The sequence below is a fragment of the Dendrobates tinctorius genome, unplaced genomic scaffold (genome assembly GCF_039654945.1).
Source record: "Dendrobates tinctorius isolate UK_male_01 unplaced genomic scaffold, ASM3965494v1 ptg000223l, whole genome shotgun sequence".
NCBI classification, from domain to species: domain Eukaryota; kingdom Metazoa; phylum Chordata; class Amphibia; order Anura; family Dendrobatidae; genus Dendrobates; species Dendrobates tinctorius.
Window position 1 is genome coordinate 3337181 of NW_027361890.1, and position 27592 is coordinate 3364772.

Sequence of the window (27592 nt, forward strand, 5' to 3'; positions counted from 1 at the left end):
CAGTACCAGACATCTCCCCACTTCCAGCAACCTGCCCCGTACCAAACTCCTTCCCCGTACCAAACTCCTTCCCCGTACCAAACTCCTTCCCCGTACCAAACTCCTTCCCCATACAACTTTCCATCAACATCATCTGCTCCTACAGTCCCTGCCCAACCCTCCACTCCACCGCCCACCACCTCTTCTGCCTCCCACATGTCCACCCATTCTGTATCTTTTTCCACACCATCACCTCTAACTGTTCCTTCCCCACCACGATCCCAGTCCTCTCTCCACACACCCAGTGTCGAAGTGTCCCGCAGCCCCTCCAGCAGTATTTCCACCCCACACTACACAGATTTGTAATGTGTGTTTTTTAATAAAAATGCCCATTGGGTTTAAAACCTTTATTAAAAAAGTTTTTTGCACTTTAAAAACATTTTCTAAAAAAAAAAAAAATTTTAAATAAAAGTTAAATTATCGTTTCACAATGGTTGTCTGTCATTTCTTTCTGCGGCGAACTATGTTTAAAAAAAAGGTTAAATACAGGGTATTTCAAAGGTAAAAAGGTATTCAAAACCAAGTATAGAACTGTGGGTAAATTTTAGCTTTTTGCCACAGTTGTGTTCCTGGTTGTGTTTGAAGCAAAGTATTTCACCTAAAAAGTTGTGTTTATTGTTGGTGATTTCCTAACAATGTACACAACTTTTGTTAAAAGGTGAAATACTTTGCATAAAACACAACCAGGTACACACCTGTGGCCTAAAGCTAAAAATAGTAAGACCATGACAAGATAGCCAACTTTGGTTGGCAAAGGTATATACTGTTGGTCCAGAAGGTACACAAGTTTGGTTAGGGCACAAATCTTTCACACTCTGTCATCCTGCCAGTGTACTCTGCCTTGAGGTGACATAAAGTATAGTGCAAAATTGTCCCTCATTACTGAAACCGTCACAGAACTTCTAGTGGTAATATTTCCAATGACAACATCCATCTTCGCCAGTAACTTGCTCTTCTCTCCAACCTGCACTTTCTTCTCTACAACCTGTCAAAGAAGGGCTGTAGGAACATGCTATATATAGTTTTCCAGTAGCCAATCCCGTTCGGAAGGCCACAAGGGTCAATTTTAAAAACCGGATCCGGCGTAATCCGTCGAAAAACGGATGAACCGGATGAGACGGATCCGGTTTTGTCTGTCAAGAACAAGACGGATCCGGCTGAAAACCGGATCCGGCACATCAGGTTTTACAAAACATTTGCCGGATCCGGCATTCCGGCACGACGCCGGATCGCGCCTGATGCCGAAAACCTGATGTGTGAAAGTAGCCTAAGTAGTGTGTACAAGCCTTGTGATTAGTTATTTAGCAATGTCTCATGCCAGCAAGAAAGAGGAATGACAGTTTGAAAAGTGATTGAATTTTCATTTGGAATCTGTTGAGTTGTGTTATCCTGAAATATTGGTCCTGGTAATTTATTTTTAATATTCTGAACATCTGATGCAACCCTATAAAAAAGAAGAGAATAAGATTACAAAATTTGTATGGTTACTGTGAAATAAACAGCGTTTACATACGTGTTTCCAGTACATGTGGCATACACACGCGTACCCATTATAATTTATGTAGACATGTCCATTTTTTTTCCTCCAGAATGACAATGTGTACTGCACACACACAGACCGATGACACATGTGTCATCCGTGTGCCATGCACTGGAATATAATGCAGAATAGAAATAATTTTAAATAGAATAGAAAGATTTTTAGGTGCTAAAGATGTGGCCAACAGCCACTGCCGTGTTGCACTGCATGAGACCCGGCGATTCTGAAGAGCGGTGACGTCATTAACATTGCCACTCATCAGACCCGCCGGGTCACGCCGGCTTCTGTCTGACCTGGCGACTCAGATGAGGGGTAACGTTACTGATAACACTGCTGTTCAGAACCACTAGGTCTCATGCAGCCTGATCCAACAGTGGCTGTTTGCAAAGAATACCATAGAATTTGATCGACTTCGCTGTGCCCACGTCGTATTCGGTGGACTACAGCGGACATGTGTGGGATTTTTTGTTCAATAAAGTGATGAACCAGGTAGATAAAGTGTTTTTGGGTGTGTGGTTTTTCTTTGATTACTGGGATAGTAATGGATCATAGATTCAAAATATGTTTAGGATATTCTGTTATTAGCATGGGTTTTGACCAAATATATAGATGAAATTGCATTTTTGATCTTGAATTACAGTTATGGAGGATTTTAAACTTACAGGGTGGGGTACACAGTTTCTTCCATGTCCTGGGTAGCCAAAGATTGCTGGGATTGGTGTAAGGATTGCCATGTTAACTGCAATAAATGACATTTTAGGGTATTAGTCACAGTAAGGTTTCTTATATTTAGTATAGGCTTAGTATTAGGATCATAAGGTGTTTTATTACGTGAACACTGCAAAAATGCTATCAGCGTTTCCTCAATTTTTCTGGTCACCTATCTTACGATGTCAACAGTTTGCATTGTCCATGCTATAAATCAGCAAGAAACCAAGCAAGAGAACATGAGCAAATCAAATGGCCGCTACCATCTTGAAGGATGCTTCTAGTCTTTACACATGGTAGCTATGGGAAGGGCCTGTAATGTGTGTTTTTGTACTAAGAAGGATATTTTATAAGACATTACACCTCAGTTTATGGCATTTTCTAAATTCGTCAGAAAGTGGCCAATCCCTTTAAAGGGAACCTGTCACCAGATGTCTGCAGATATGAGGTTAATCTGCAGGTTAATAGCGTTACTAACCTGCCCGGCACCCGCTCTTAGCCAAACACTGCAGAGAGAAAATGAATTTTATTCCTCCCTCAGCGGTCCCGTATCAGTCACGGGGCAGCACCGGCGTTTTTTTTGTCACAGAATATACAGAGCTGCCGCTGTCACCACTCTCCCGGCCCTGACTAACAGCATTACAGGGACCGCTCTATATTCTTGGAGCGGTGACTGAACCCGCACCAGTGGCACCCCCGTGAATGCAACCGAAACACCGGGAGGGGAAGGGGGAATAAAGTTAATTTTCTCCCAGCAAAGTTTGACCAAGTATGGGCGATGAGCAGATTAATAACACTATTAACCTGCATATTAACCCCATATCTGCAGGTTAATAGCTTTTTATTCTGGTGACAGGTTCAATTTAAGGGAAGATTTATTGATTTCCTATGGTAGGCTGTTATGTACGGTAGGTGCCATGACGATACGATTAATATACAGTACATATTAAAATATAAGCAGAGGGAAAAGTTAGAGGGAGAGAGTCTAAAGGTGCATCCACAATTGTATGATGAAAAAGTTACTAAATATTCAGCCTAATGGAGACCATTTTACTAAATCTTGTCAACGTGCTTTGACTAGCGCTGTGTGGATGTATTCCTTTTCTCTTCTAATGTCTTAAAGAGGACACGACACTTACTAGGAAATGTGTTTTTTATGTGGTATAAATACTGCTGTTTACCTGAATCTGAAGTTATATTACTTTTATTCCTGCACCTGAGAAAAGGCCCCCTCTGCCTGTGCTAATCTAGTCTTTTTAGCCAAGTGGGCAAGTTCCTTATGAAAGATCACGCCCACTTACCTAAATAACTAGATTTATGTGCAAAAAAAAAATAGGCACGTACCTCAGGAATGGAGAAGCACAGGTACAAGAAAAAAAAAGAAAAATGCCAGATTCAGTACAACAACGGCATTTACACCAGAGGAAAAAAATGCATTTTTATGGCAAGTGGCAGATCCTCTTTAACCTTATGTATAGTCATCCTGCTTGAATGGAGTTTTCCAGGATTACAAAACATGGCTGCTTTCTTCCAGTTGAGTTGTAATACCACACGCAACCAATGGACAGGGGTGGTGCTGTTTTTTTTTTTTTTTACTGAAACAGTCTCAAATTTTTTCCTGTAGGCAGGATATTAGTAACAGGCTGAAAGTGAGACATTTGTCATTTACTGAGGGGCAATCTCTGGAATTATTCTGATTCGCTCTTCCAATCTCAGTACATTTAAATGAGGAAATAAAATAAATCTAATCATTTTTTTTTTTGCCATCCACAACCTGCAAATTTTGTGCAGGAAGCTGCTAAAAAAATTATCCATACATCTTAATGGGATTGTTTCTTTAGCACGTGCATGAATTTTTGTAGGTCCCATTAAGTGACTAGTGTCTGATTCGTATCTGCAGCGTGGAATATAATAGTGTAGACGTCACGACTCAGCCCAAATTTTCATAGTTCTTCAGTGAAGCAGGGAAATAAGCCTAATCTCTTCTATCGTGAAACCAAAGGATTTTTAGAAATAAAATTGCATCTTTGTTTTAGCACCAAATAAGAATTTTGATAACTACACAGACAGTGTCAAAATGTTATAAGGCCTCATATTTTAAAATTAATATTTAGTCCACATACTATAGAGGCAATTTGATATAACTGTAGGAATTTTTTTATTATCTTATCACTTGCTGCTCTATATATAATTGACTAATCAAAAATAGTTAAAAATTCCTTATTCTATACCCTTCACTAGCATAAACAAAGTATAGTACTCACGGTTTAGCTCAGCTCGTAGGTCCCCAAGACAAGAGTTGAGAATAGCAGACAATTTTTCCAAGATCTAGAAAAGAAAAGAAAACAACAAAAAAGGTGTTGAGCAAGAGACAATTCTTTTTTTTTTTCAACTATATTTTAATGCTTAATGATATTATACAGGTGCTTCTCATAAAAGTAGACTATCATCAAAAAGTTAATTTATTTTAGTTCTTCAGCACAAAAAGTGAAACTCCTATATTATAGAGTCATTACAAACAGAGCGATCTATTTCACGTGTTTATTTCTGTTAATGTTGATGATTATGGCTTACAGCCAATGAAAACCCAAAAGTCATTATCTAAGTAAATGAAAATACTTTATAACACCAGCTTGAAAAATGATTTTAAAATCTGAAATGTTGGGCTACTGAAATGTATGTTCAGTAGTGTTGAGCATTCCGATATCGCAAGTATCGGGTATCGGCCGATATTAGCTGTATCGGAATTCCGATACTTACTTCCGATACTTTTTTCAGATCGAATACCGGAATCGGAAGTTCCCATAAAGCTAGGAGCCCGCTCGATTTGATTCAGCCAATGGGGATCCTCAGAAGTGTGGGCACATCCTGTTAGGCATGTAGGCATGTTAACTACTGGCATGGCTGTGATTGGCTGCTGAAATGATGTCATGATGCACTATTAAAAACCGCTGCAGCCGCCATTTCTGGTCACTCTGCTGTGAATTCAGTTAGGGACAGGCTGCTGTTGAAGACTGTGAGGGACAGTTAGAAATAGCGATCATCTAAAATATCTATTGCTCTACCCAGGCTACATAATCCACCACTGTAGCATTTTTGTAGCCCAGCAGCGCTGTTTTAATAGCTGTCCGCAAGGGCTGTGTGAGTGCAGAACCACGCTGTGTAGTGTGTCCTGCAGGCACGTCTGCTTGTAGGCCGCCCAGCGTGTGTCTCTGCCTCATACACATTTTTATTTTATTGCTGCTTTTTTTTTCTCCTCTATAGTGTGCTTCCATACGTATCCATATACGTTGGTTGCAAACACTAAAGGAGTGGACAGCGGAGCCTTTCAGCAGCCTTTCAGTGCTATAGTCCATTTCTCTGCACTGTTTTTGGCTGTCTGATAGGTCTCTCTGTGTGTGAGTGCAGCTCACGTTGCAGTGTGTTCTACAGCCACCGCTAGCTGTAGTCCGCTCAGCGTGCGTCACTGCCTCATACATAGTCCTTTTTTTGCAGCTAATTTATCCAGATTTTTGTTCCTATATTAGTGTGCTTCCATCCGCATCCATTGTCATTGGTTGGTTGCAAACACTATATAGGATTAGATAGAGGAGCCTTTTTGCTGGCTTGTGCCCTTCAGGGCCAGCCAGACTAGTATCACCCTATTTTTTGGAGCCTCATCAATTGCATTGTAGGTTAGCTTCCTGCATTGTAATCGCTCCAAAAAGTTTGTGATACTATAGCTTTCAAACTTTGGTCACATCCTTTTCTTAAGAAAAAAATAATTAAAACATGGAAACATGTGCGTACCAAGCACGAGGTGGAGTTACACAGACACACTGAAGATGTAGGCCAACCTTCAGCAGCACCTACCACCTCTTCAGCTTGTGTTGGGGCCTCTTCCTCCAGCTCACACACAGCTGGTTCGGCTTCCTCACTGGAACGCCATGGAAGAACCACTGCCACTGTTGTCGAGAGACCCAGTGAAATTCCACCCACTGAACCACGTTCTCAGTCATCAGCACACTCCCAGGCCACTCACCAGCAATCGGTAGCACAGGCATGGGAGAAAAAGCGGCCATACTCGGCAAACCATCCCCGAGCACTGGCTCTGAATGCAGGCATTGCCAAACTACTGGCCCTTGAGATGCTGTCATTCAGGCTGGTGGAGACTGACACCTTCCGGAACTTGATGTCATTGGCAGTTCCACAATACAATGTACCCAGCCGCTTTTATTTCAGCAGGCAAGCCGTCCCTGCCCTGCAAAAGCATGTGGAGGGAAAAATTAAAAATGCGCTACTAAACGCCGTCAGTAGCAAGGTCCACCTGACCACCGATGCGTGGACCAGTAGCCATGGACAGGGACGATACCTTTCCCTCACTGCCCATTGGGTCAATGTTGTGGAGCCGGGTACAGATCTGGAGAGTGGCTCTGTACGTATTCTGCCAACTCCAAGGATTGCAGGAATGCAGTCTGTACATATTGAGTCCTCCTCCTACTCTAGTTCCTCAGAATCAGCACTGCATGAGCCTGTTAGGCCAGATATGAGCACAGGTGTGGCCAAACGTCAACAGGCCATCCTTAAATTAATTTCTTTGGGGAATCAGAGCCACACAGCACAGGAGCTCTGGAATGCCATCAAGCAGGAGAGTGATGTGTGGTTTGTGCCAGCGAATCTCCAGCCAGGTTTGGTAGTGAGTGACAATGGCCGAAATCTAGTGGCAGCTCTGGGCCTAGGCAACCTCACTCACATACCATGTCTGGCACACGTGCTCAATTTGGTCGTGCAGAGCTTTCTGAGGGACTATCCGGATCTTGATGCACTGCTGCACAAGGTTCGCCTAGAGTGTGCTCACTTGCGGCGTTCCAGCATGGCAAGATCGTGCATTGCATCTCTGCAACGCCGATTCCGCCTGCCAGAACATCGCATCATATGTGACCTCCCCATCAGGTGGAATTCAACGTTACATATGTTGGAGCGGTTGTGTCAGCAGCAGGCAACAGTAATGGAGTACCAGCTGCATCAGGCGCAAACAAGTCGCACTGTGCGCCGGACACACTTCACCACCACTGAGTGGGCCACTATGAGGGACATCTGCCAAGTTTTGCATGCCTTCGATGACTCCACGTGGATGGCCAGTGCAGATGATGCACTAGTCAGCATGACTGTCCCCCTTATCTGTCTGCTTCAAAAAACCTTACAAGCACTAAGTGAGGAGGTTTTTGAAGAGGTCGAGGATGATGAGTCAGAAATGCCATCTGCTTCTGGCAAGTCTGCGCAACGTGCCTCCACACAAAGGCCCAGGCAGGGGACACTTAGTGAGGAGGATGACGAGGAGTCAATGGAGGAGGAGGAACACATCTCTCCAGAGGAGGGAGGTACACAAGGCTCTAGTAGTCAGTGTGTACAGCGAGGGTGGGGTGATGCTGAGAAGGCTGAGATGCTGCCTCAAGCTGAGGACAGCGTTTCCGGTCCAGTTGGCAGTCTGCAGCACATGGTTGATTTCATGCTGCAGTGCTTGTTAAATGACCGCCGCATTGCCAACATTCTCCACACGGCTGATTATTGGGTGTACACCCTCCTAGATCCTCGCTACCGGGACAACTTACAAAGCCTCATACCACAGTTGAACCGGGAGCGAAAAATGCGGGAGTACCAAGAAACACTTGTGCAGGCCATCATGTTCTCCATTCCCCCCGCAAGTGTTGCTGGTAGTGCTTTTCAAAGCAGCCATGTGGGTAGAGGCAGTGGAGGAAGCTCTGCACAAAGAGGTAGCAGAGGCAGTGCCGCAGGACAAGGCAAGGCCAGTATGGCCCAAATGTGGAAAAGTTTTGTGGGACCACCACAAACGGCTACACCATCACAGACGGCTCCAGTCAGCAGGAGGCAACGTTTCCGTCAGATGGTGACAGACTACTTGTCTTGCCCTGTTAGTGTACTCCCAGACGGCTCTTCCCCGTTCAAGTATTGGGTCTCTAAGCTGGATACATGGCCAGAGCTTAGCCAGTATGCATTGGAGGTGCTGGCTTGCCCTGCTGCCAGTGTATTATCGGAACGTGTCTTTAGTGCTGCAGGTGGTGTGGTAACAGACCGTCGCACGCGACTATCCGCCAATAATGTTGACGGCTTACTTTTCTGAAAATGAACAAGGCCTGGATCTCACCTGAATTTGTCAGTCCTCTTCCAGAATAAATAATTGGCTGGCAACAGCATCCAGGTCTCCTGTTGTGTTCATGTTTCTATGACCTGAACTTTATTTCCTGGGCTACAGCAACGCCCGTTGTTGCTCAGAAGTGCTGTCCACACAGACAAAACACTCGCTCATGTGTAAGTGGGGTTCGGTAACGTCAGCTGATCCCCTGCTGTGTGGAGGGCAAACTCTACTGCTGCCTACAACTTCTGACTACCTCTGATTTAATATGTTCTCTGATTTGCCCTCTGTCTCCACTCTGTTTTGAGTATTTCCTCCGGCCTACAACACCGCCTGTTTCTGCTCTCAAGTGCCGTCTGCACAATCCACACTTGTTCCTGTGTTACCTGGGTCCTGTAACATCTGCTCATCTCCAGAGGTGAGTCCGGCAATGTCTCCTGCTTTGTCTACATTCCCACTACTTGTAGTGTAAAAGTGGACAGAGCAGTAGACATTGCCTGACTCACCTCTAGGGAGAAGCTGCTGTTACAGAACCCCAGTAACACAGGAACAAGTGTGGGTTGTGCAGACGGCATTTCAGAGCAGCAACTGGCGTAGTTGGAAGCCAGAGGAAATACTCGAAACAGAGTGAAGACAGAGGCCTAATTGGAGTACGTTGACAGTTTGTTTGTTTCTAGACTACTACTATCGAAAACTGCCACCAAGTAGGCCTCAGCCTACTACATGATTTTCCCTGGGCTCTGACACCGCCAGTTGGTGCTCAGAAGTGCTGTCCGCACAGACAAAACACTCGTTCATGTGTAAGTGGGGTTCGGTAACGTCAGCTGATCCCCTGCTGTGTGTATGGCAAAGTGTCCTGCTCCCTCCACAGTCAAAGAACCTCAGATTTACACCTGATTTTCCCTGGGCTCCGACAACGCCAGTTGGTGCTCAGAAGTGCTGTCCGCACAGACAAAACACTCGCTCATGTGTAAGTGGGGTTTGGTAACGTCAGCTGATCCCCTGCTGTGTGTATGGCAAAGTGTCCTGCTCCCTCCACAGTCAAACAACCTCCGCTTTACACCTGGCTCCAAGTAGGCCTCGGCCTACTACATGATTTTCCCTGGGCTCCGACACCGCTAGTTGGTGCTCAGAAGTGCTGTCCGTACAGACAAAACACTCGCTCATGTGTAAGTGGGGTTCGGTAACGTCAGCTGATCCCCTGCTGTGTGTATGGCAAAGTGTCCTGCTCCCTCCTCAGTCAAACAACCTCCGCTTTACACCTGGCTCCAAGTAGGCCTCGGCCTACTACATGATTTTCCCTGGGCTCCGACACCGCCAGTTGGTGCTCAGAAGTGCTGTCCGCACAGACAAAACACTCGCTCATGTGTAAGTGGGGTTCGGTAACGTCAGCTGATCTCCTGCTGTGTGTATGGCAAAGTGTCCTGCTCCCTCCACAGTCAAACAACCTCAGATTTACACCTGATTTTCCCTGGGCTCCGACACCGCCAGTTGGTGCTCAGAAGTGCTGTCCACACAGAAAAAAACAATCGTTCATGTGAAAGTGGGGTTCGGTAACGTCAGCTGATCCCCTGCTGTGTGGAGGGCAAAGTGTCCTGCTCACTCCAAAGTAAAAATACATCCGCTTTACACCTGGCTCCTAGTAGGCCTCGGCCTGCACCGTGATTGTCCCTGGGCTCCAACAACGCTAGTTGGTGCTCTGAAGTGCTGTCCACACAGAAAAACACACTTGTTCATGTGAAAGTGGTGGTCAGTAACGTCAGCTGATCCCCTGCTGTGTGGAGGGCAAAGTGTCCTGCTCCCTCCAAACTCAAAATACCTCCGCTTTACACCTGGCTCCTAGTAGGCCTCGGCCTGCACCCTGATTGTCCCTGGGCTCCAACAACGCTAGTTGGTGCTCGGAAGTGCTGTCCACACAGAAAAACACACTTGTTCATGTGAAAGTGGGGGTCAGTAACGTCAGCTGATCCCCTGCTGTGTGGAGGGCAAAGTGTCCTGCTCCCTCCAAACTCAAAATACCTCAGCTTTACACCTGGCTCCTAGTAGGCCTCGGCCTGCACCCTGATTGTCCCTGGGCTCCAACAATGCTAGTTGGTGCTCAGAAGTGCTGTCCACACAGAAAAACACACTTGTTCATGTGAAAGTGGGGTTCGGTAACGTCAGCTGATCCCCTGCTGTGTGGAGGGCAAAGTGCTGCTGCCTCCAAATTGTAACTACTTCAGATTTAAACATTCTCTGATTTGGCCTCTGTCTCCACTCTGTCTCTAGTATTTCCCCTGACCTCCAACACCGCCAGTTCCTGCTCAATTGCCGTCCACGCATTCCACACTTGTTCCTGTGTCCCTGGTGTTCTGTTACGTGAGCAGATCCCCCAATGTGTGTCCGAAACTGTCTCCTGCGCTGTCCACCTTCCCACTGCAAGCGGTGGGAATGTGGACAGAGCAGGAGACAGTGGCAGACACACATCAGGGGATCTGCTGACATTACAGAACCCCAGTAACACAGGAACACATGTGGATTGGGCAGACGGCTGCTGTACGCATAAACTGGCGGTGTTGGTGGTCACGTGAAATCCTGGAAACAGAGTGGAGACAGATGCCTAATTGGAGCACGTTGACAGTCTGTTGTAGCCTACAAACAATCTAAAACTGCCAACAAGTAGGCCTCTGCCTGCACCATGATTGTCCCTGGGTTCCAACAATGCCAGTTGGTGCTCGGCAGTGTCTTTGGCACGGGTACTCCCTGTTGCCCAGCCTGGTTGCAGCACGCCAGCTGTTTCCGGGTAGTGTCAAGGTCACTATGCCACCAATCCGTTGTCCTGTCGTCTTGCGGCCGGGTTAGCCGACTCTACGGTGCCTGCAGTTTAGGTGACTCCTATGTGGGCTGCGGGAACTGGCACTGAAGGCTGGATCCATAGTGCCAATGGGACATGGACCCCCTGTAGGACTGTGGGTTTCGGTAACTGCGGCCGGCTTGCGGCATGGCTACTTTGCTTTGGATGGGTACCTTCTGCTACCCACCCGGGTTCCAGCACTGTCAGCTGGTTCTCGCCAGAGCCTTTGGCCTAGGTGCCTCCATCTCGGTATCCGAGGTCCAGCACCGTCAGCTGGTCCTTGGTAGTGCTTTTTAGCACAGGTACCTTCTGCTTAGTAACCGTGGTCCAGCACCGTCAGTTGGTCCTCGGTAGTGCCATTGGCTCTTGTTCCTTCTGCTACCCATCCGGGTTCCAGCACTGTCTGCTGGTTCTCGCCAGAGCCTTTGGCCTAGGTGCCTCCATCTCGGTATCCGAGGTCCAGCACCGTCAGCTGGTCCTTGGTAGTGCTTTTTAGCACAGGTACCTTATGCTTAGTAACCGTGGTCCAGCAACGTCAGCTGTTCCTCGGTAGTGCCATTTGCTCTTGTAGCTTTTGCTACCCATCTGGGTTCCAGCACCGTCAGCTGGTTCTCGGCAGTGTCTTTGGCACGGGTACTCCCTGTTGCCCAGCCTGGTTCCAGCATGCCAGCTGCTTCCGGGTAGTGTCAAGGTCACTATGCCACCAATCCGTTGTCCTGTCGTCTTGCGGCCGGGTTAGCCGACTCTACGGTGCCTGCAGTTTAGGTGACTCCTATGTGGGCTGCGGGAACTGGCACTGAAGGCTGGATCCGTAGTGCCAATGGGACATGGACCCCCTGTAGGACTGTGGGTTTCGGTAACTGCGGCCGGCTTGCGGCATGGCTACTTTGCTTTGGATGGGTACCTTCTGCTACCCACCCGGGTTCCAGCACTGTCAGCTGGTTCTCGCCAGAGCCTTTGGCCTAGGTGCCTCCATCTCGGTATCCGAGGTCCAGCACCGTCAGCTGGTCCTTGGTAGTGCTTTTTAGCACAGGTACCTTCTGCTTAGTAACCGTGGTCCAGCACCGTCAGTTGGTCCTCGGTAGTGCCATTGGCTCTTGTTCCTTCTGCTACCCATCCGGGTTCCAGCACTGTCTGCTGGTTCTCGCCAGAGCCTTTGGCCTAGGTGCCTCCATCTCGGTATCCGAGGTCCAGCAACGTCAGCTGGTCCTTGTTAGTGGTTTCTAGCACAGATACCTCCTGCATAGTAACCGGGGTCCAGCACCGTCAGCTGTTCCTCAGTAGTGCCATTGGCTATTGTTCCTTCTGCTGCCACTACGGGTTCCAGTACTGTCAGCTGGTTCTCGCCAGTTTCTCAGCCTTCTTGTACCTTCTGCTACATTTCCAAGATCAAGCTTTTTGAAATTGTCTTTGGTAATCCTTATTGATCTCCATGACGATGACCCTGATGATGACGACCCTGAAGACCACACCAAAGAAGACCAGAAATATGACCCTAAATAATAAGACCAAGAGGACAAAGAACATGAAGACAACCACCAAGATACAGAACAAAAGACAGAAGAACAAGAAGCAGAAGAAGCAAAAGCAGAGGAACAGAAAGCAGAAGAACATTAAGCATAAGACTAAAAATCAGCATAGAAGAAATCAAAATTATAAGCAGAAGAAGACTAAGCAGTAAATGGGGGTGAGTCCGTTCCTCCTCGTGGTGCCCCTGGAAAATGCCTGCTGCTGCAGGCCAAACTGAACGCTGACAAATCCTGTTGTAAATCTTTTGTGACAGGCAGAACGTAAGGTGTAATCTTATAACTTTTATAGATAAGTACTACAGGAATGCCTGTCACCATAAGAAAATTAAGAAAAAGAAGAATAGGAAGAAGATGAAGAAATAGCATATGAAAATTAATAATAGCCGAATAAGAAGAATATGAAGAATGGAAAAAAAAAATTAATGGGAAGAAGGTGAAGAAGATGAATAAGGTGAAGAAAAAGTTGATGAAAAAAATGCTACTGCTGCAGATCATGAAGGAGAAAGTTTGGGAGAAGTACAAAAGAAGGTGAAGAGCATGGAAGTTGTGAAACATACATATCTGACAAAATATAAAAAAGTTAACATAGTCAATATCTTTTTAACTCCCAACGTCTTGAAAAAAAAAAAAATTGGAATTAATGCTATGCCATGTGATTTGAATAAACCACTATGCCTTTAATGTCTCCTCCTCCTCCCACAATACATTCTACATGATTCTTATTTGTTTTCCATTATGTAGAATTAGCCAACAAGGAAATAAAGGGCTTTTTTTAATTCCGATACCGGAAGTCCCATTGACTTGAATGGGACTTCCGGTATCGGAATCGGCGATACCCGATATTTTTTTCGTATCGGGCGATACCATCCGATACGATATTTTTGGGTATCGAACGGTATCGCTCAACACTAATGTTCAGTAAATGCAATCAATACTTGGTCTGGGCTCCTTTTGCATCAATTACTGCATCAATGTGGCATGGCATGGAGGCGATCAGCCTGTGGCACTGCTGAGGTGCTATGGAAGCCCAGGTCGCTTTGATAGCAGACTTCAGCTCATCTGCATTGTGGGGTCTGGTGTCTCTCATCTTCCTCTTGACAATACCCCACAGATTTTCATAGTGAGAAGCACTTGTATTTATACCTGCTCGATATAATGTCTTATATTCATATTTTAGCAACAAAAAAGGTCTACCTCAACCGTATACTCTAAGGAACTGATTCATTGATGAATGTGGATAACTGGAGTAATTTTTTAAGAGGCACGCACTGCTTAATGAATTATGAGCTTCTCTTAACTGGCATGCGCCTACACTAGAAATGTACTCCAGTCATTAAAGTGGCGTCAATTTTCATGAATTTGATAGGTGAATGCAGCCATGCCGCTTCCCACCCATGCTGCGCCTATATTGGTGTACAGTAGACTCGCATGTGAATGCCAAAAGTCACAACATTTTTATATAATTAGTTGCTTAAAAATATTGCAGGTTATTAAGGTGTTTGACAGCATAATTCTAGAGTAAACACCTTAATACATTGAGACCTAAATATGTGAACTGATCCTGACATTACTCATTGCCTAACTCCAGAACTATAATGAAGTGCTGAATATTAGGCATGCCAAGGATCCATAAAAAAATGGATATTACTGACTGTATAAGGGATCTCATGTACGGATGACTAAAAAATAGGTGTGCAGGTATAGTAAAACGCTTCCATTAAAGTAAACCTTTACACGACACAACGTTTCCATCCACTTTCAAATAATCAGAATGATCAATTTAGTCACTGCCAGTGAGGGAAGCATCTAATTACTGGCAGGCAAGGAGTCTTAAAAGGGTTTTTCAGGACTTCTTTTAATTGGGCTAAGAATAGAGAATTTTCTAAATAATGAAATCTGCATTACTTACCTGTTAAATCCACCATTGATCCGTCATGCAAGTGAGCCCTGAATTGAGGGTTTTTTACGGTAACAATCCGGTGACATGCCGGGCATGACATGATCTTTTCCCACCACAAAAGGGGAATTCAAGGGGTAAGAGTTTGCTAATTTTTTAGAACGTTCCCTACTCTTTGCCTAACTCTAAAGAGACACTAAACGTGTATAAAAAAATAAATATAATTTTGTCCCAGATAGAAAGTTATGAAATATTTGCATTGCACTGTATTGGGGTATTTGTCATCACTGGAAGAAAGTGGCTTTCAAACCCGGCTTTTCTCCAAACTTATTTAGAGTACAGGTGATGGCAGTGAAAAGGGTCAGCAGTGCACCTGTGTGTTCCTCCGAGTGTTCTGCTTATCAGAGCAATCTCCTGCAGCAGAACACTTTTATGCCATCATGCTTACACCAAACGAGTGCGTTCAGCAAATAGACTGGGGAAAAAAAGGGTTTGGAAGCCGCTTTCGAGATATTTGTTTTACCGGAATGAAGACAAATCCCCTAATAAAGTGATTTGCAAAGTTTCGTGATTTTCCATATTTTAACAAATTGTTCAAAATAAAATGAAAGTTTAGCAACTCTAAAAAGTTGGCAAAATAGAAGGGAATGTTACAAAAAAATGAAACGATCATTACTACTTGACTCCCCTCTTATAATGGAAATGACGTCATGCCCAACAGTCACTTGATCACATCAGGATGGTGGAAACATGGTGGATGTAATAGGAGGGCAATGCTTATTCCATTATTTTAGAACATACTGTAATTGAATGTGAACAAGCCTCAGGTAGTCACCTATGGATGCAGTTTTGTGTCTCAAAATTCCCTCAAATGTCAGGACAAAATGTCATTCAAACCAAGTACAGTCACTCTGTGCACCCTTGGCATGGCCAAATATTTTAGTACACCTGCTTGTTTTTAATCTATGTCTATAATCCTTTGGCTCTAAAAAGCCAGAACCATTAAAGAAGATTGAGGTGGAGATCGATAGAAAACAAGCAATTAGAAGGTATACTTAAAGAGTAACCGTTGTTTTAATTTTTATTTTATAAATGAATAGTATACATGAAAATAAGTTACATTGTAATATGCCTTATCAGGTAAATCTGCTTCTTTCTTCTCCAGGATTGATCATTCATTCTCAAAATTCTCAGTTCATTGGTAAAATCTGTACTCATTGAAGACAGTTTGTTACATTACTGTAATAGGAGATGGCAGTTAGTGCTGATAAGATTCTATGAAGATGGGAGGGGCAGGAGCTGGAGACAAAGCTCCTTCCTCCTCCCCTCTCCATTCAGTCCTATGAACACTACTATCATTTTATATCTGAGTAAAAAATCTGTATTCACTGCAGACCGATTTTACCCGTGAATTGAGAATTTTCACTAATCAGTCCAGGAGGAGAAAGAACCGGATTTCTCTGATAAGCTAAATTAGAAAATTGCTTATCTTCACATGCATTACTGATTTCTGAAATAAAAATCAAAAGGATGGTTACTGTTAAAAAGTTTGGCAACCGAGAGTACGCGGAGTGGCGGGACTTGTTTGAACAGTCAGTTTATGCTGACCCTTAGAGGGACTCCGTCAGCACAGAATGACTGTTTTAACCAAGTACAGGCGCTCGGTGCACCATGGCCGGGCCAATCATTTATATACACCTTCCCACCTGCTATTTCCCATCTATATTCGCCCTTTTCTTGCCATGTGAAGCCACAGTTGTCAAGGGAGGGATGGAGATTGAGAGAAAACAAGTAGGTTGGAGGTGTAGTAAATTGATTAGCCCCACCACTCTGCACTGGTTTGAACAGTCATTCTGTGCTGATTCTTTGCTGATAGAGTCCCTTTAAGCCTCTGACTTTCCATTCATCTGTTGAAGAGATATGTGAGTAAAAACAACACAATCTCCACATAAACAGTGAACCATGGGCTGGGAAGAAGCATGTATACTTACTATATCTTTGCAACCACATCCTGAATCCACATAAATCACTTGGAAATTAGTGTCAACTGAAATGCTAGAATGAGAGAAAAACATGCAGACTATTACAGACATGTATATCTTGTGCATATATCAGAAGACAGTTTCACTGTCTGATTTAACATCTTAAAGGGAATCCATCAGCAGGTTTTTGTTATTGAATCTGAGAGCAGCATAACATAGAGGCAGAGAGCCTGATTCCAATGATGTGTCACCTTGTTTTCACTGTTGTAGATATAGGAGTACTGTGACTGCTGAGCTGTGTATAAGCCCGCCCACACCACTGATTGGCAGCTTCCTGAGTACACTGCACATTGTGAGCAAGCTGACAATCACTGGTGGGGTCGGGGTTATAGATTAACTTCACACATGAGTCCTCTAGTGATAATTTCCTGTTGATAAAACATTGATTGTATTGAAACTACAGCACACAGCCTTGAAAGTGACACATCACTGAAATCAAGGTCTCTGTCTTTACATTATGGGGCTTTCAAACTACATAGCAAAGACATGGTGACAGATTCCATTTGAATATGTAGAATCTTTGTATTTAGCTTTTTTTATTATTGAGTTCAAGGCTGATTAATATTTTCAGTCGAAATATAGCCAAAAAAAGAGCTTGCCTTTTTTGAGATGAGCCAAAGACAGACTGAACTTAGTAGGAGATGTATGAAGTGAAAACAGGAACTGCCATTAAGTACACTGGTTTTGTGTTGCTTTTTTTTGCAGCACTCGTTAAAGGGGTTGTCAGGTCCAAAATGATAAGTCTGCTTTCAGTCTGTGTGACTGCAGACTTATAAATACCCGCAGCGCACGAACTCCAGGGATTTGCCGGTTCCTGAGCCAGGAACAGTGGGTAAGTATGCATTATCCATATTACCGGCCCCAGCCCGACAAGTGGATGTGGCCTCGCTAAATACACTTGTATTGAAGGAGGCTGCACCCCATCTAGTGATGCAGCCATCCAGTTGGCGCAAGGAGCAAGGGGTCAACTCTTTAACGATAGGCTATCAATATCTTAGTTGTGATCAACCCTATTAAGGAAAAAAAGAAGGGGATGAATGAGTTTCAGGTAGTGATAGGGCTTTTGTGACAGTGAATAAATGGTGGTAAATGGGGGAAGTTCAGGATCTGGTACCTGACCTGATCTTTAGTCCAAACTTTGGTGCACATACCCAAACAACCCCATTGAAAACAATGTGGACGTGAACTTTTGAGCTGGAAAATTTTCTCTCTCTCGCTCTCCATCTCCTCTTTCTGCCTCTCTCTTCTCTCTTTCCCTCCTCCTCTCCCCCTCTATCCCTCCCTCTCTCTTCCCCCGAAACTCCGAAGATTGCAACGTACTTCTGGGAGAAGTCCGTGTTCGACATTTAGCACCAGGCACTAACCATCCAGTTCGAACCCCGAAAGTTTAAGTTCAGGTTTGCTCCTCTCTACTGGTAAAATATTGGCTTTGAGTTTTCTATTGCTTTTTCACATTAGATATTTAGTTTTAGTTTACAGCAAAATCACGTGATCTTACCTTGTATCGATATCGATGGTCAAGCCGAGTGATAGATTACACAGGTCAACGAAAAAAATTTTTTTTTCTGGTGTCCAAAATATTTTAATGAATTTGGGGTATTTTTGGGGTGCTGATTCTGAATATGTCATCAGTTTTGCCAGATTGGCTCAAGTTTTTGAGATTTTTGGTATCTTATTTATAGCACTTGTTGGTAAATGCGACGCATCATCTCATTAATTTCTTTGGATTAGTACTTGAACTGAGCAGTTCTCAATATAGTTTTGTGTTAATTAGTGTTCTAAAAGTTTGTTCATAGCTTGATTTTTGCACTAACTTTATGTTGTTGTCTGTTTTCCAGTGAAAAGCATGAACTCATCATGAAGAAGTTGTCTTAACGATCCAGACTCATTCTGTTACATTTGTGGTGAATATACACTGCCAAAACATAGAAGAAACATAACAGACTTCGTAAAAAAAGTGTATTTTGCCTATTTTGGGGTTATGCTTGGGGACCAAGACAAGTTTTGGGCACCACACATAGTGTGCAAAGCATGTATCGAATTATTACGAAAATGGAGCAAAGGACAAAGAAAAAGCTTCAAATTTGGTGTTCCAATGGTGTGGAGAGAGCCAAAAAATCATCATGATGACTGTTATTTCTGTGCAGTGCAAGTGCAAGGATTCAATAAGCATAAGAAACGAAAATGGGAGTAACATGGAATCTGCAAGAAGGCCTGTCCCTCATTGTGAAGATGTGCCTGTACCTGTGTTTACCATAAATAACAGTCATCATGATGATTTTTTGGCTCTCTCCACACCATTGGAACACCAAATTTGAAGCTTTTTCTTTGTCCTTTGCTCCATTTTCGTAATAATTCGATACATGCTTTGCACACTATGTGTGGTGCCCAAAACTTGTCTTGGTCCCCAAGCATAACCCCAAAATAGGCAAAATACACTTTTTTTACGAAGTCTGTTATGTTTCTTCTATGTTTTGGCAGTGTGTATTCACCACAAATGTAACAGAATGAGTCTGGATCGTTAAGACAACTTCTTCTTGATGAGTTCATGCTTTTCACTGGAAAACAGACAACAACATAAAGTTAGTGCAAAAATCAAGCTATGAACAAACTTTTAGAACACTAATTAACACAAAACTATATTGAGAACTGCTCAGTTCAAGTACTAATCCAAAGAAATTAATGAGATGATGCGTCGCATTTACCAACAAGTGCTATAAATAAGATACCAAAAATCTCAAAAACTTGAGCCAATCTGGCAAAACTGATGACATATTCAGAATCAGCACCCCAAAAATACCCTAAATTCGATGAAATATCTTTGGCACCAAAAATGCTGTTGACCAGTGTTATTAATACACACTTTTGCGGCAATATATAAATCCTGTGTGGAAACAAAAAAATTTAAGTGTTATTTTCATTTTACGTTACAGTTAAGTGCCTCTTTGATGCCTTTCTGGCAACTTCACACTGAGGGAGTAAGAGAATAAACTCAATCTTGTCTTTGGCTTTATATACTTGGATCTGCCTTAGGTCGGGGTCACACTTGCGAAAAACTCGCACGAGTCTCGCAACTCAATACCCGGCACTGCCGCCGGCACTTACTTGGGACCGGAGTGTGCGGTGTTATGTTTGGGTCACCAAGGAGGAAAGCAAGACCAGCCCAAGCCACAGAAAACCAGAGAGGTTGGTAACTAAGCGGATTGCAGACCCTTGATCCTATTCACACAACTAGCAGTAGCCGTGGAGCATACCTACGGTGATCCTAGATGCCTCGACACAGCCGGAGAACTAAATAAGCCTAAAGCAAGAAAGAGGAAATCTAAACTGCCCCAGAGCAGACCCCAAAGGAATAGATAGCCCCCAAACATATATTGTCAGTGAGACAAGATGAAAACACAAACACAGGCAGGAAAATAGACTGAGCAAACGATGGGGCCCACACTAACTAGACAGGACAAAAGGAAAGACTCTGTCTGCAATCACGCAAAAAACCCTGCAAAAAATACCCAACACATCTGATAGAAAAAAAAAGTCACTAGACTTCGCACACTATATCAGCACTTTGGTATATTCTAAAAGCAGAGCAAAAAGAGGCCAATCTAATAAGGGACAAAAACAAACTGGCACAAGCAGTAACATATGGATGGTGATTCAGCACAGCCACCACAAGACTGAAATAGACAAAACCAGATCAAATGTGAACAATAGCAAAAGAACACTTAGCTTGAGCATGCAGGGTGTTATGGTCGTCGGAACGCACCAGATATAAAGTAATTAGAGGTGCGATCGCCGCCCGGGGTCCACCGCGCGGTAGTTGGTAAAACCGCTGCTGAGCAATGGCAGATGCACCAGAAGGTGATGTAGTGCGCACGGGTTAACGTCACCCGAACGCTAGGAGCGGCTCTGCTAAGACACAGAGTCGCTTGCCAGAGATATATAAAATGGTGCTGGCCCTGTTAGCATCACAGGAGTCAGCGTGTGGCGTCGGAGACGCGAACACCAATAGCTGCTGTTAGTGCAGCGCGGTGGCAACTAAGGCCGCAAGTGTCGGCGCCAAGGACCGGGCACCGACGGACGCTAGTGTAGGCGAAGGAGCACTGAGGCGTAGCTTGCCTCTAACTGATGCTGACCTAGGAACACACTCTGTCACCAATCGTAGTATCCGAGGGAAGGGGTTTCATAATGAGTCAGCCACCAGTCCATGCATCCATCACCATTCACACACATAGCAGATAAGTCTACACTAGCGCATCGCCGAGCCGCCCTGCGGGCTTTTTATAGCGATGCGCTTCCGGAACCTTCTATTAGCTTTGGAAGGACCAATCAGACCCGACGTAGGGCCTGAGCATGTGACCCCTGCTCTCCAGTGAGAGGTCAAGTTGCGGGCATGCCCAGTAGCACGGCATGAGGACTTAGCCTCAGGAGCGGTTCCCTGCAAAGCAGGTTGCGCTGCCATTGCTGCACCAGAGGTGGCAGCAACATCCAGGCTGTCAGAACGAGTTTGAGCAGCAAGCCTGGCACGTCGTGCTTGCTAAGCAACACACAGAGCGGTCGAGGAAGAATGGGAGACCGCAGGATGTCTGGCTCTGGATTCCCACTGTGCAGTGCCAGGAATCCGATACCTAACATTACCCCCCCTCCTAGGGCCCCCTCCCCTCTGACCCTCACTGCACTCAAAAGCCGCAATCAGGAGCGGTGCGTGAATGTTCTCCACCAGCTCCCAGGTCCGAGCCTCGGGACCATGACCCTTCCAATCCACCAAATAAAACTTTTTGCCACGGACAAACCTGCGCCCCACGATGGCGTTAACCTCAAACTCGTCAGACGATAAGTCTGATGACCCGGTTGATGTTTCAGAAAACCGGACCATGTGGACTGGTTTGAGGAGGGACACATGAAACACGTCCGATATGGCCAAATGTGGAGGAAGAGCCAGGCGGTAGACCACTGAGCTAAGTCGCTCGAGGACCTTGAACGGTCCAATGTAACGTGGTGCGAATTTGGGAGACTCAACCCGCAGTTTGATATTCCGGGTGGAGAGCCACACCATGTCGCCAGGGGAAAAGCTTGGTGTGGGTCACCGATGTGTGTCGGCGGACGCCCTCATCCTTTCTTTAGATGCCCGGATAGCATTCTACGTGCGATCCCAAATGTCCCGGGCCTCCACTGCCCAGTCTGCCACCCTGGTGTCAGCTGAGGACACCGGCATCGGGACAGGAACGCGAGGGTGTTGGCCATAATTTAGGAGAAAAGGCATCTGACCAGTGGAATCGGCCACCGCATTATTTAGGGCGAACTCAGCCCAAGGCAGCAAGGATGCCCAGTCATCCTGCCTGGCAGAGACAAAGTGTCGTTAATAGGTGACCAAGGTCTGATTGGCCCTTTCGACCAAACCATTCGTCTCGGGATGGTAGGCTGAGGACAGATTTAGCTCGATGCTGAGTAGGCTGCAGAGCTCCCTCCAAAAACGAGACGCAAACTGGGGACCTCGGTCACTTACGATTTTGTCCGGCATACCATGTAAACGGAATACATGCTTAATGAACAGGACGGCCAGACCTCGGGCGGAGGGCAGGCGTGCGAGTGGCACCAGATGTACCACTTTGGAAAAGTGGTCGGTAACCACCCAGATGACCGTACTGCCACTGGACTTGGGCAGGCCAACAATAAAGTCCATTCCCACCATTTCCCATGGTCTATCCGCTACTGGCAGGGGAAACAAGAGCCCCGCCGGCCTCTGTCTAGAGGGCCTGTTCCGGGCACACGAGACGCATGCCCTCACGTATGCCTTGACGTCTCGAGCCATATGTGGCCACCAATATGACCTTGCCGGGAGTTCGGTGGTCCGTTTATTACCAAAATGGCCACCTAGCCTGGAGGCATGTGCCCAGGCAAGAACCTCCGGCTGTAGCCGAGGGGGCACTAAGGTCTTGCCTGGTGGTACCGACTCGAGAGCGTTAGGAGCCACGGTCGTAAACTCTCCGGAGGGAGAATCAACCGAGGCTCCGCCTCTCCCTCCTCCGCTGAGACCACCGAGCATGAGAGGGCATCTGCTCGGACGTTCTTCTCCCCGGAGAGGTAGTGTAGGGAGAAGTGGAAACGGGAGAAGAAGAGCGACCACCTGGTCTGACGGGAATTCAGGCGTTGGGCCGTCTGAAGATAGATCAGGTTTTTATGGTCCGTGAAGACTTGAAAGGGGGACCGGGCTCCCTCCAGGAGGTGTCTCCACTCGGAGAAAGCCAATTTCATGGCCAGCAGCTCCCTGTCGCCGATGGAGTAATTTTTCTCCGCCGGTGAGAAGGTCTTAGAATAGAAGAAGCAGGGGTGCTTTCGACCTTGAGCATCCTTTTGGTAAAGGACTGCTCCTGCACCGACGGAAGAAGCGTCTACCTCAAGGATAAACGGCTTATCCACATCGGGACGATGTAAAATGGGAGCGCCTGCAAAGTGGGACTTTATGGAGGAAAAGGCCTTAGAAACCTGTTCGGTCCACGCCTTAGGGTTAGCTCCTTTTTTCGTGAGAGCAACCAAAGGAGCTACCAGGGTGGAAAAGTGGGGTATAAACTGGCGATAATAGTTAACGAACCCTAAAAAGCGCTGCACCGCTTTAAGAGAATGAGGTTCCTGCCAGTCCATGACTGCTTGCAGTTTGGCCGGATCCATAGCCAACCCCTGGGCCGAGATGACGTAGCCCAGAAATGGCAAGGATTCCTGCTCGAACTGACACTTCTCCAGCTTGGCAAACAGGGAATTCGCCCGTAGGCGGTCAAATACCCTGCAGACATCTTTCCAGTGGGTGGCCAAATCTGGCGAAAAGAAGAGGATGTCATCCAAATAGACCACCACCGAGGTAGAAAGCATGTCACGGAAGACGTCGTTGACGAAGTCCTGGAAGACAGCGGGCACATTACACAGGTCGAAGGGCATGACCAAATATTCATAATGGCCATCCCGAGTATTAAAAGCTGTCTTCCACTCGTCTCCCTCGCGTATACGGATCAGGTTGTATGCCCCTCGTAAATCTAGCTTAGTAAAGGGTCGCGCTCCACGCAACCTGTCGAACAACTCGGAGATCAACGGGAGTGGGTACTTATTCTTTACCGTGATGGCATTGAGACCCCGGTAGTCGATGCAAGGGCGTAACTCTCCGCTCTTCTTCTGAACGAAGAAGAAGCCTGCCCCGGCCGGTGACACCGACTTCCTGATAAAGCCCCGTGCCAGGTTCTCCCTGATGTATTGGGACATTGCCTCCGTCTCCGGGAGAGATAATGGGTAAACACAACCTCGAGGAGGTTCTGTGCCTGTCAGAAGGTCAATCGGGCAGTCATAGGGACGGTGTGGCGGGAGTGTCTCCGCGGACTTCTTAGAGAAGATGTCCGCATATTGATGGTAAGGTTCAGGGAGCGTGGAGAGGTCTGTAGGGAGCTCCGTAGACGCTACCTGAAGACTGTCCCTGAGACACCTACCCTCGCAGTCCTTGCTCCAGCCCAATATTCTCCCTGAAGCCCAATCAATGTGAGGGGAGTGACAACGAAGCCAGGGAACCCCAAGGAGTACCTGATCGATGCCATGCGGCATAATAAGCAAGGACAGGGTCTCCCGATGTGAGGGGGACTTGGCGAGACCGAGTGGGACCGTCTGATGGGTCACTCGAGAGGGCAATGGTGCCCCATCCACCACCCTGATGGTCAGAGGTTGTGGGAGTAATACCAGAGGGATAATGTGACTCTGGGTGAAACTCGAGGACATAAAGTTCCCCTCTGCCCCGGAATCCAGAGTGACCACTGCCTCCCAGGTGGAAGAACCATTATCTAGGGTACCCCGGAATACCGGTTTAGGCGAAAAGGACTCCATCTGGGACTGGCCACCACCTACAACCATGGAACGGGGTCGTCCCTTCGGCCGCTGAGGACATGTGCCAGCCAAGTGGCCAAAGTGTTGGCAGTGATAACAGCGCACGGAGCCTCGCACCTGACGTGGCTTAGTGCCGGTGCGAGATACCTCCATGGGCTCGGTGGAGGAAGACTCCTGTGCGGAATGGCTCAGCGGTTCGGTAAAGGTGGGAGCCAGGTTAATTTTACGTCTGGATTGAGTCCTCTCCAACCCGCGCTCTGTGAACCGGAGATCAATACGGGTGGAGACGGCGATCAATTCCTCCAGAGTTGTGGGAATATCTCGGGTAGCTAGAGCATCCTTGACGTGCTCAGCTAGGCTTCTCCAGATCACTGGGACTAATACTTTGTCCGGCCACTCCAGTTCAGAAGCCAATGTCCGAAACCGGACAGCATAATGGCTAACCGAGAGTGACCCTTGTGTTAACGACAGCAGTTGGAGAGCCGTATCGTGCGTGACCCGTGGTCCTAAGAAGACCTGCTTCAGAGCCACGAGGAACTGAGCAGGCCCCTGAACCACGGGATCATCACGTTCCCACAATGGCGTGGCCCACTGCAGTGCCCGGCCAGACAATAAGGAGACAATGAAAGCCACCTTAGCCCGCTCTGTAGGAAACCGTGCAGCCAGCAACTCCAAGTGAATGGAGCACTGACTGACGAATCCCCTACAGGTGGCGCTTTCACCCGAAAACTTATCGAGGAGCGGGAGGGAGGAGATTGTCGGCGAGGGCAAGAGTGTGGGTACACGCGAGACGGCCTCAGCGACCGTCTGGGCGGCAGCTAGCGCAGCATTCGCAGCTGAGTTGGTGCTCTCGATAGCAGCCAACCTGCTCTCCAGCTGCCGAATGTAGCGCTGCAGCTGCTGCACGTCTGCCATTGCCAGCCAGACCCTGGCGCTAGTGTAATGTTATGGTCGGCGGAACGCACCAGATATAAAGTAATTAGAGGTGCGTTCGCCGCCCGGGGTCCACCGCGCGGTAGTTGGTAAAACCGCTGCTGAGCAATGGCAGATGCACCAGAAGGTGATGTAGTGCGCACGGGTTAACGTCACCCGAACGCTAGGAGCGGCTCTGCTAAGACACAGAGTCGCTTGCCAGAGATATATAAAATGGTGCTGGCCCTGTTAGCGTCACAGGAGTCAGCGTGTGGCGTCGGAGACGCGAACACCAATAGCTGCTGTTAGTGCAGCGCGGCGGCAACTAAGGCCGCAAGCGTCGGCGCCAAGGACCGGGCACCGACGGACGCTAGTGTAGGCGAAGGAGCACTGAGGCGTAGCTTGCCTCTAACTGATGCTGACCTAGGAACACACTCTGTCACCAATCGGTAGGCGCGCGAATTTTGGCTCATCTTTCATTGTTTTTAAGAAATCTCAATATGGAAGAGGCCAGGAGCCATTTGGTGAGCTGCATTTCTTGCTACATGTTCACAGATTTACCAGTGGAAAAGCCAAACTTCACATGCCACAAATGCAAGCTTGTGTCCCTGTTGGAGGAAAAGTTACAAAATCTCGAAGAGAGGTTAGCTACGTTGAAGACCATTAAGGAAGGTGAAGAGTTCTTAGACAGAGCAGAATTATCTCTTCATGTTACAGGAAGAGAAGAAATTCGAAGTGCACCTGAAGAAACAGCGGAATGGAGACATGTGACCCAGAGAAGCAGGAGGATCAGGAGGCAGTCAGCACCCATACTTCTCAGGAACCAGTACCAGGCTCTTACACAGGAGAGCGATGAAGAAATACATCAGGATAAGACTTTGCCCACAAACAGCAACCTTGTACGCCATCAGAGTCCTCCTGGATGGAGAAAGAAAAATGTTGTGAAGAAGAAACGGAGAGTGGTGGTCATGGGGGATTCCCTGTTGAGAGGAACAGAGGCCGCTATCTGCAGACCGGATATAACTTCAAGAGAAATGTGCTGTCTTTCAGGTGCAAAAATTAAAGATGTGACTGACAGGATATCAGGACTCTTCAGACCTACAGATGACTACCCATTCCTGCTTCTACATGTGGGGACAAATGACACCGCAAGAAACGACCTGGAAACCATCTGCAGAGACTTTGAAGACTTAGGCAAGAAAGTGAAAGAACTGGGAGCGCAGGTGGTCTTCTCTTCCATCCTCCCAGTGGATGGCCATGGAATAAGAAGGTGGAATAAGATTCTGCAGGTGAACAACTGGCTACGTCGATGGTGCCGTCAGCAACTATTTGGATTTATGGATCACGGAGTGAATTACTTTTACGACGGACTACTTGCTAGAGATGGGGTGCACCTTACGACGACTGGAAAACATGTATTTGGAAGTCGCCTTGCTACACTTGTAAGGAGAGCTTTTTACTAGAACAACATGGGAAGGGAAGCAAAAGACCAGAAAAAGCCATACATCTGACAAATGCTATTGAGAACTCTGCTATTAGAAGTGGAAAGGAAGAACAAAGACAAAAGAATCTAAATAATAAAAATATTGGAGAAAGAGAAACCAATCACAAACTAAAATGTTTCTATACTAATGCACAAAGCATGGGCAACAAACAAGGAGAATTGGAACTACTAACACAGGAAAAGAAATATGAAGTCATTGGAATCACTGAAACTTGGTGGGACAATACACATGATTGGAATACAAGACTAGAAGGATACAACTTATTTTCAAGAAACAGACTTGATAAACGAGGAGGAGGTGTCGCATTGTATGTTAGAAACGCATATATCTGCACAGAGATTGAAGCTTCAGAGACTGGGAGTACTGTGGAAACTGTTTGGGTAAGAATACAAGGACAGAACAATGGAAAGGACACCATTGTAGGCATTTACTACAGGCCGCCTGTACAAGCTGAAGATATGGATGAACTCTTTATGCATCAAATGGCCAAGTTCTCCAAAAAATATGACATAGTTGTCATGGGAGATTTCAACTATACAGACATTTGTTGGGAATCTCTCTCAGGCAAAACTAACAGGTCAAGGAAATTCTTATCCT

General features: G+C 46.3%; 1 protein-coding gene across 1 annotated transcript in view; it reads right to left on the reverse strand.

Annotated features, from left to right (window-relative positions):
- Positions 1 to 371: 371 nt before the first annotated feature.
- LOC141059048 (uncharacterized) overlaps positions 372 to 27592 on the reverse strand; it is an 86597-nt gene continuing 59376 nt past the window's right edge. Inside the window, exons 12-17 of the mRNA XM_073555257.1 lie at positions 19571 to 19605; positions 18220 to 18255; positions 16671 to 16734; positions 4552 to 4615; positions 2242 to 2318; positions 372 to 1483 (exon numbers count right to left, since the gene is read on the reverse strand). Coding sequence (XP_073411358.1) covers positions 1457 to 1483; positions 2242 to 2318; positions 4552 to 4615; positions 16671 to 16734; positions 18220 to 18255; positions 19571 to 19605 — 303 coding nt within the window. The 3' untranslated portion in view covers positions 372 to 1456. The remainder of the gene's footprint in view (positions 1484 to 2241; positions 2319 to 4551; positions 4616 to 16670; positions 16735 to 18219; positions 18256 to 19570; positions 19606 to 27592) is intronic.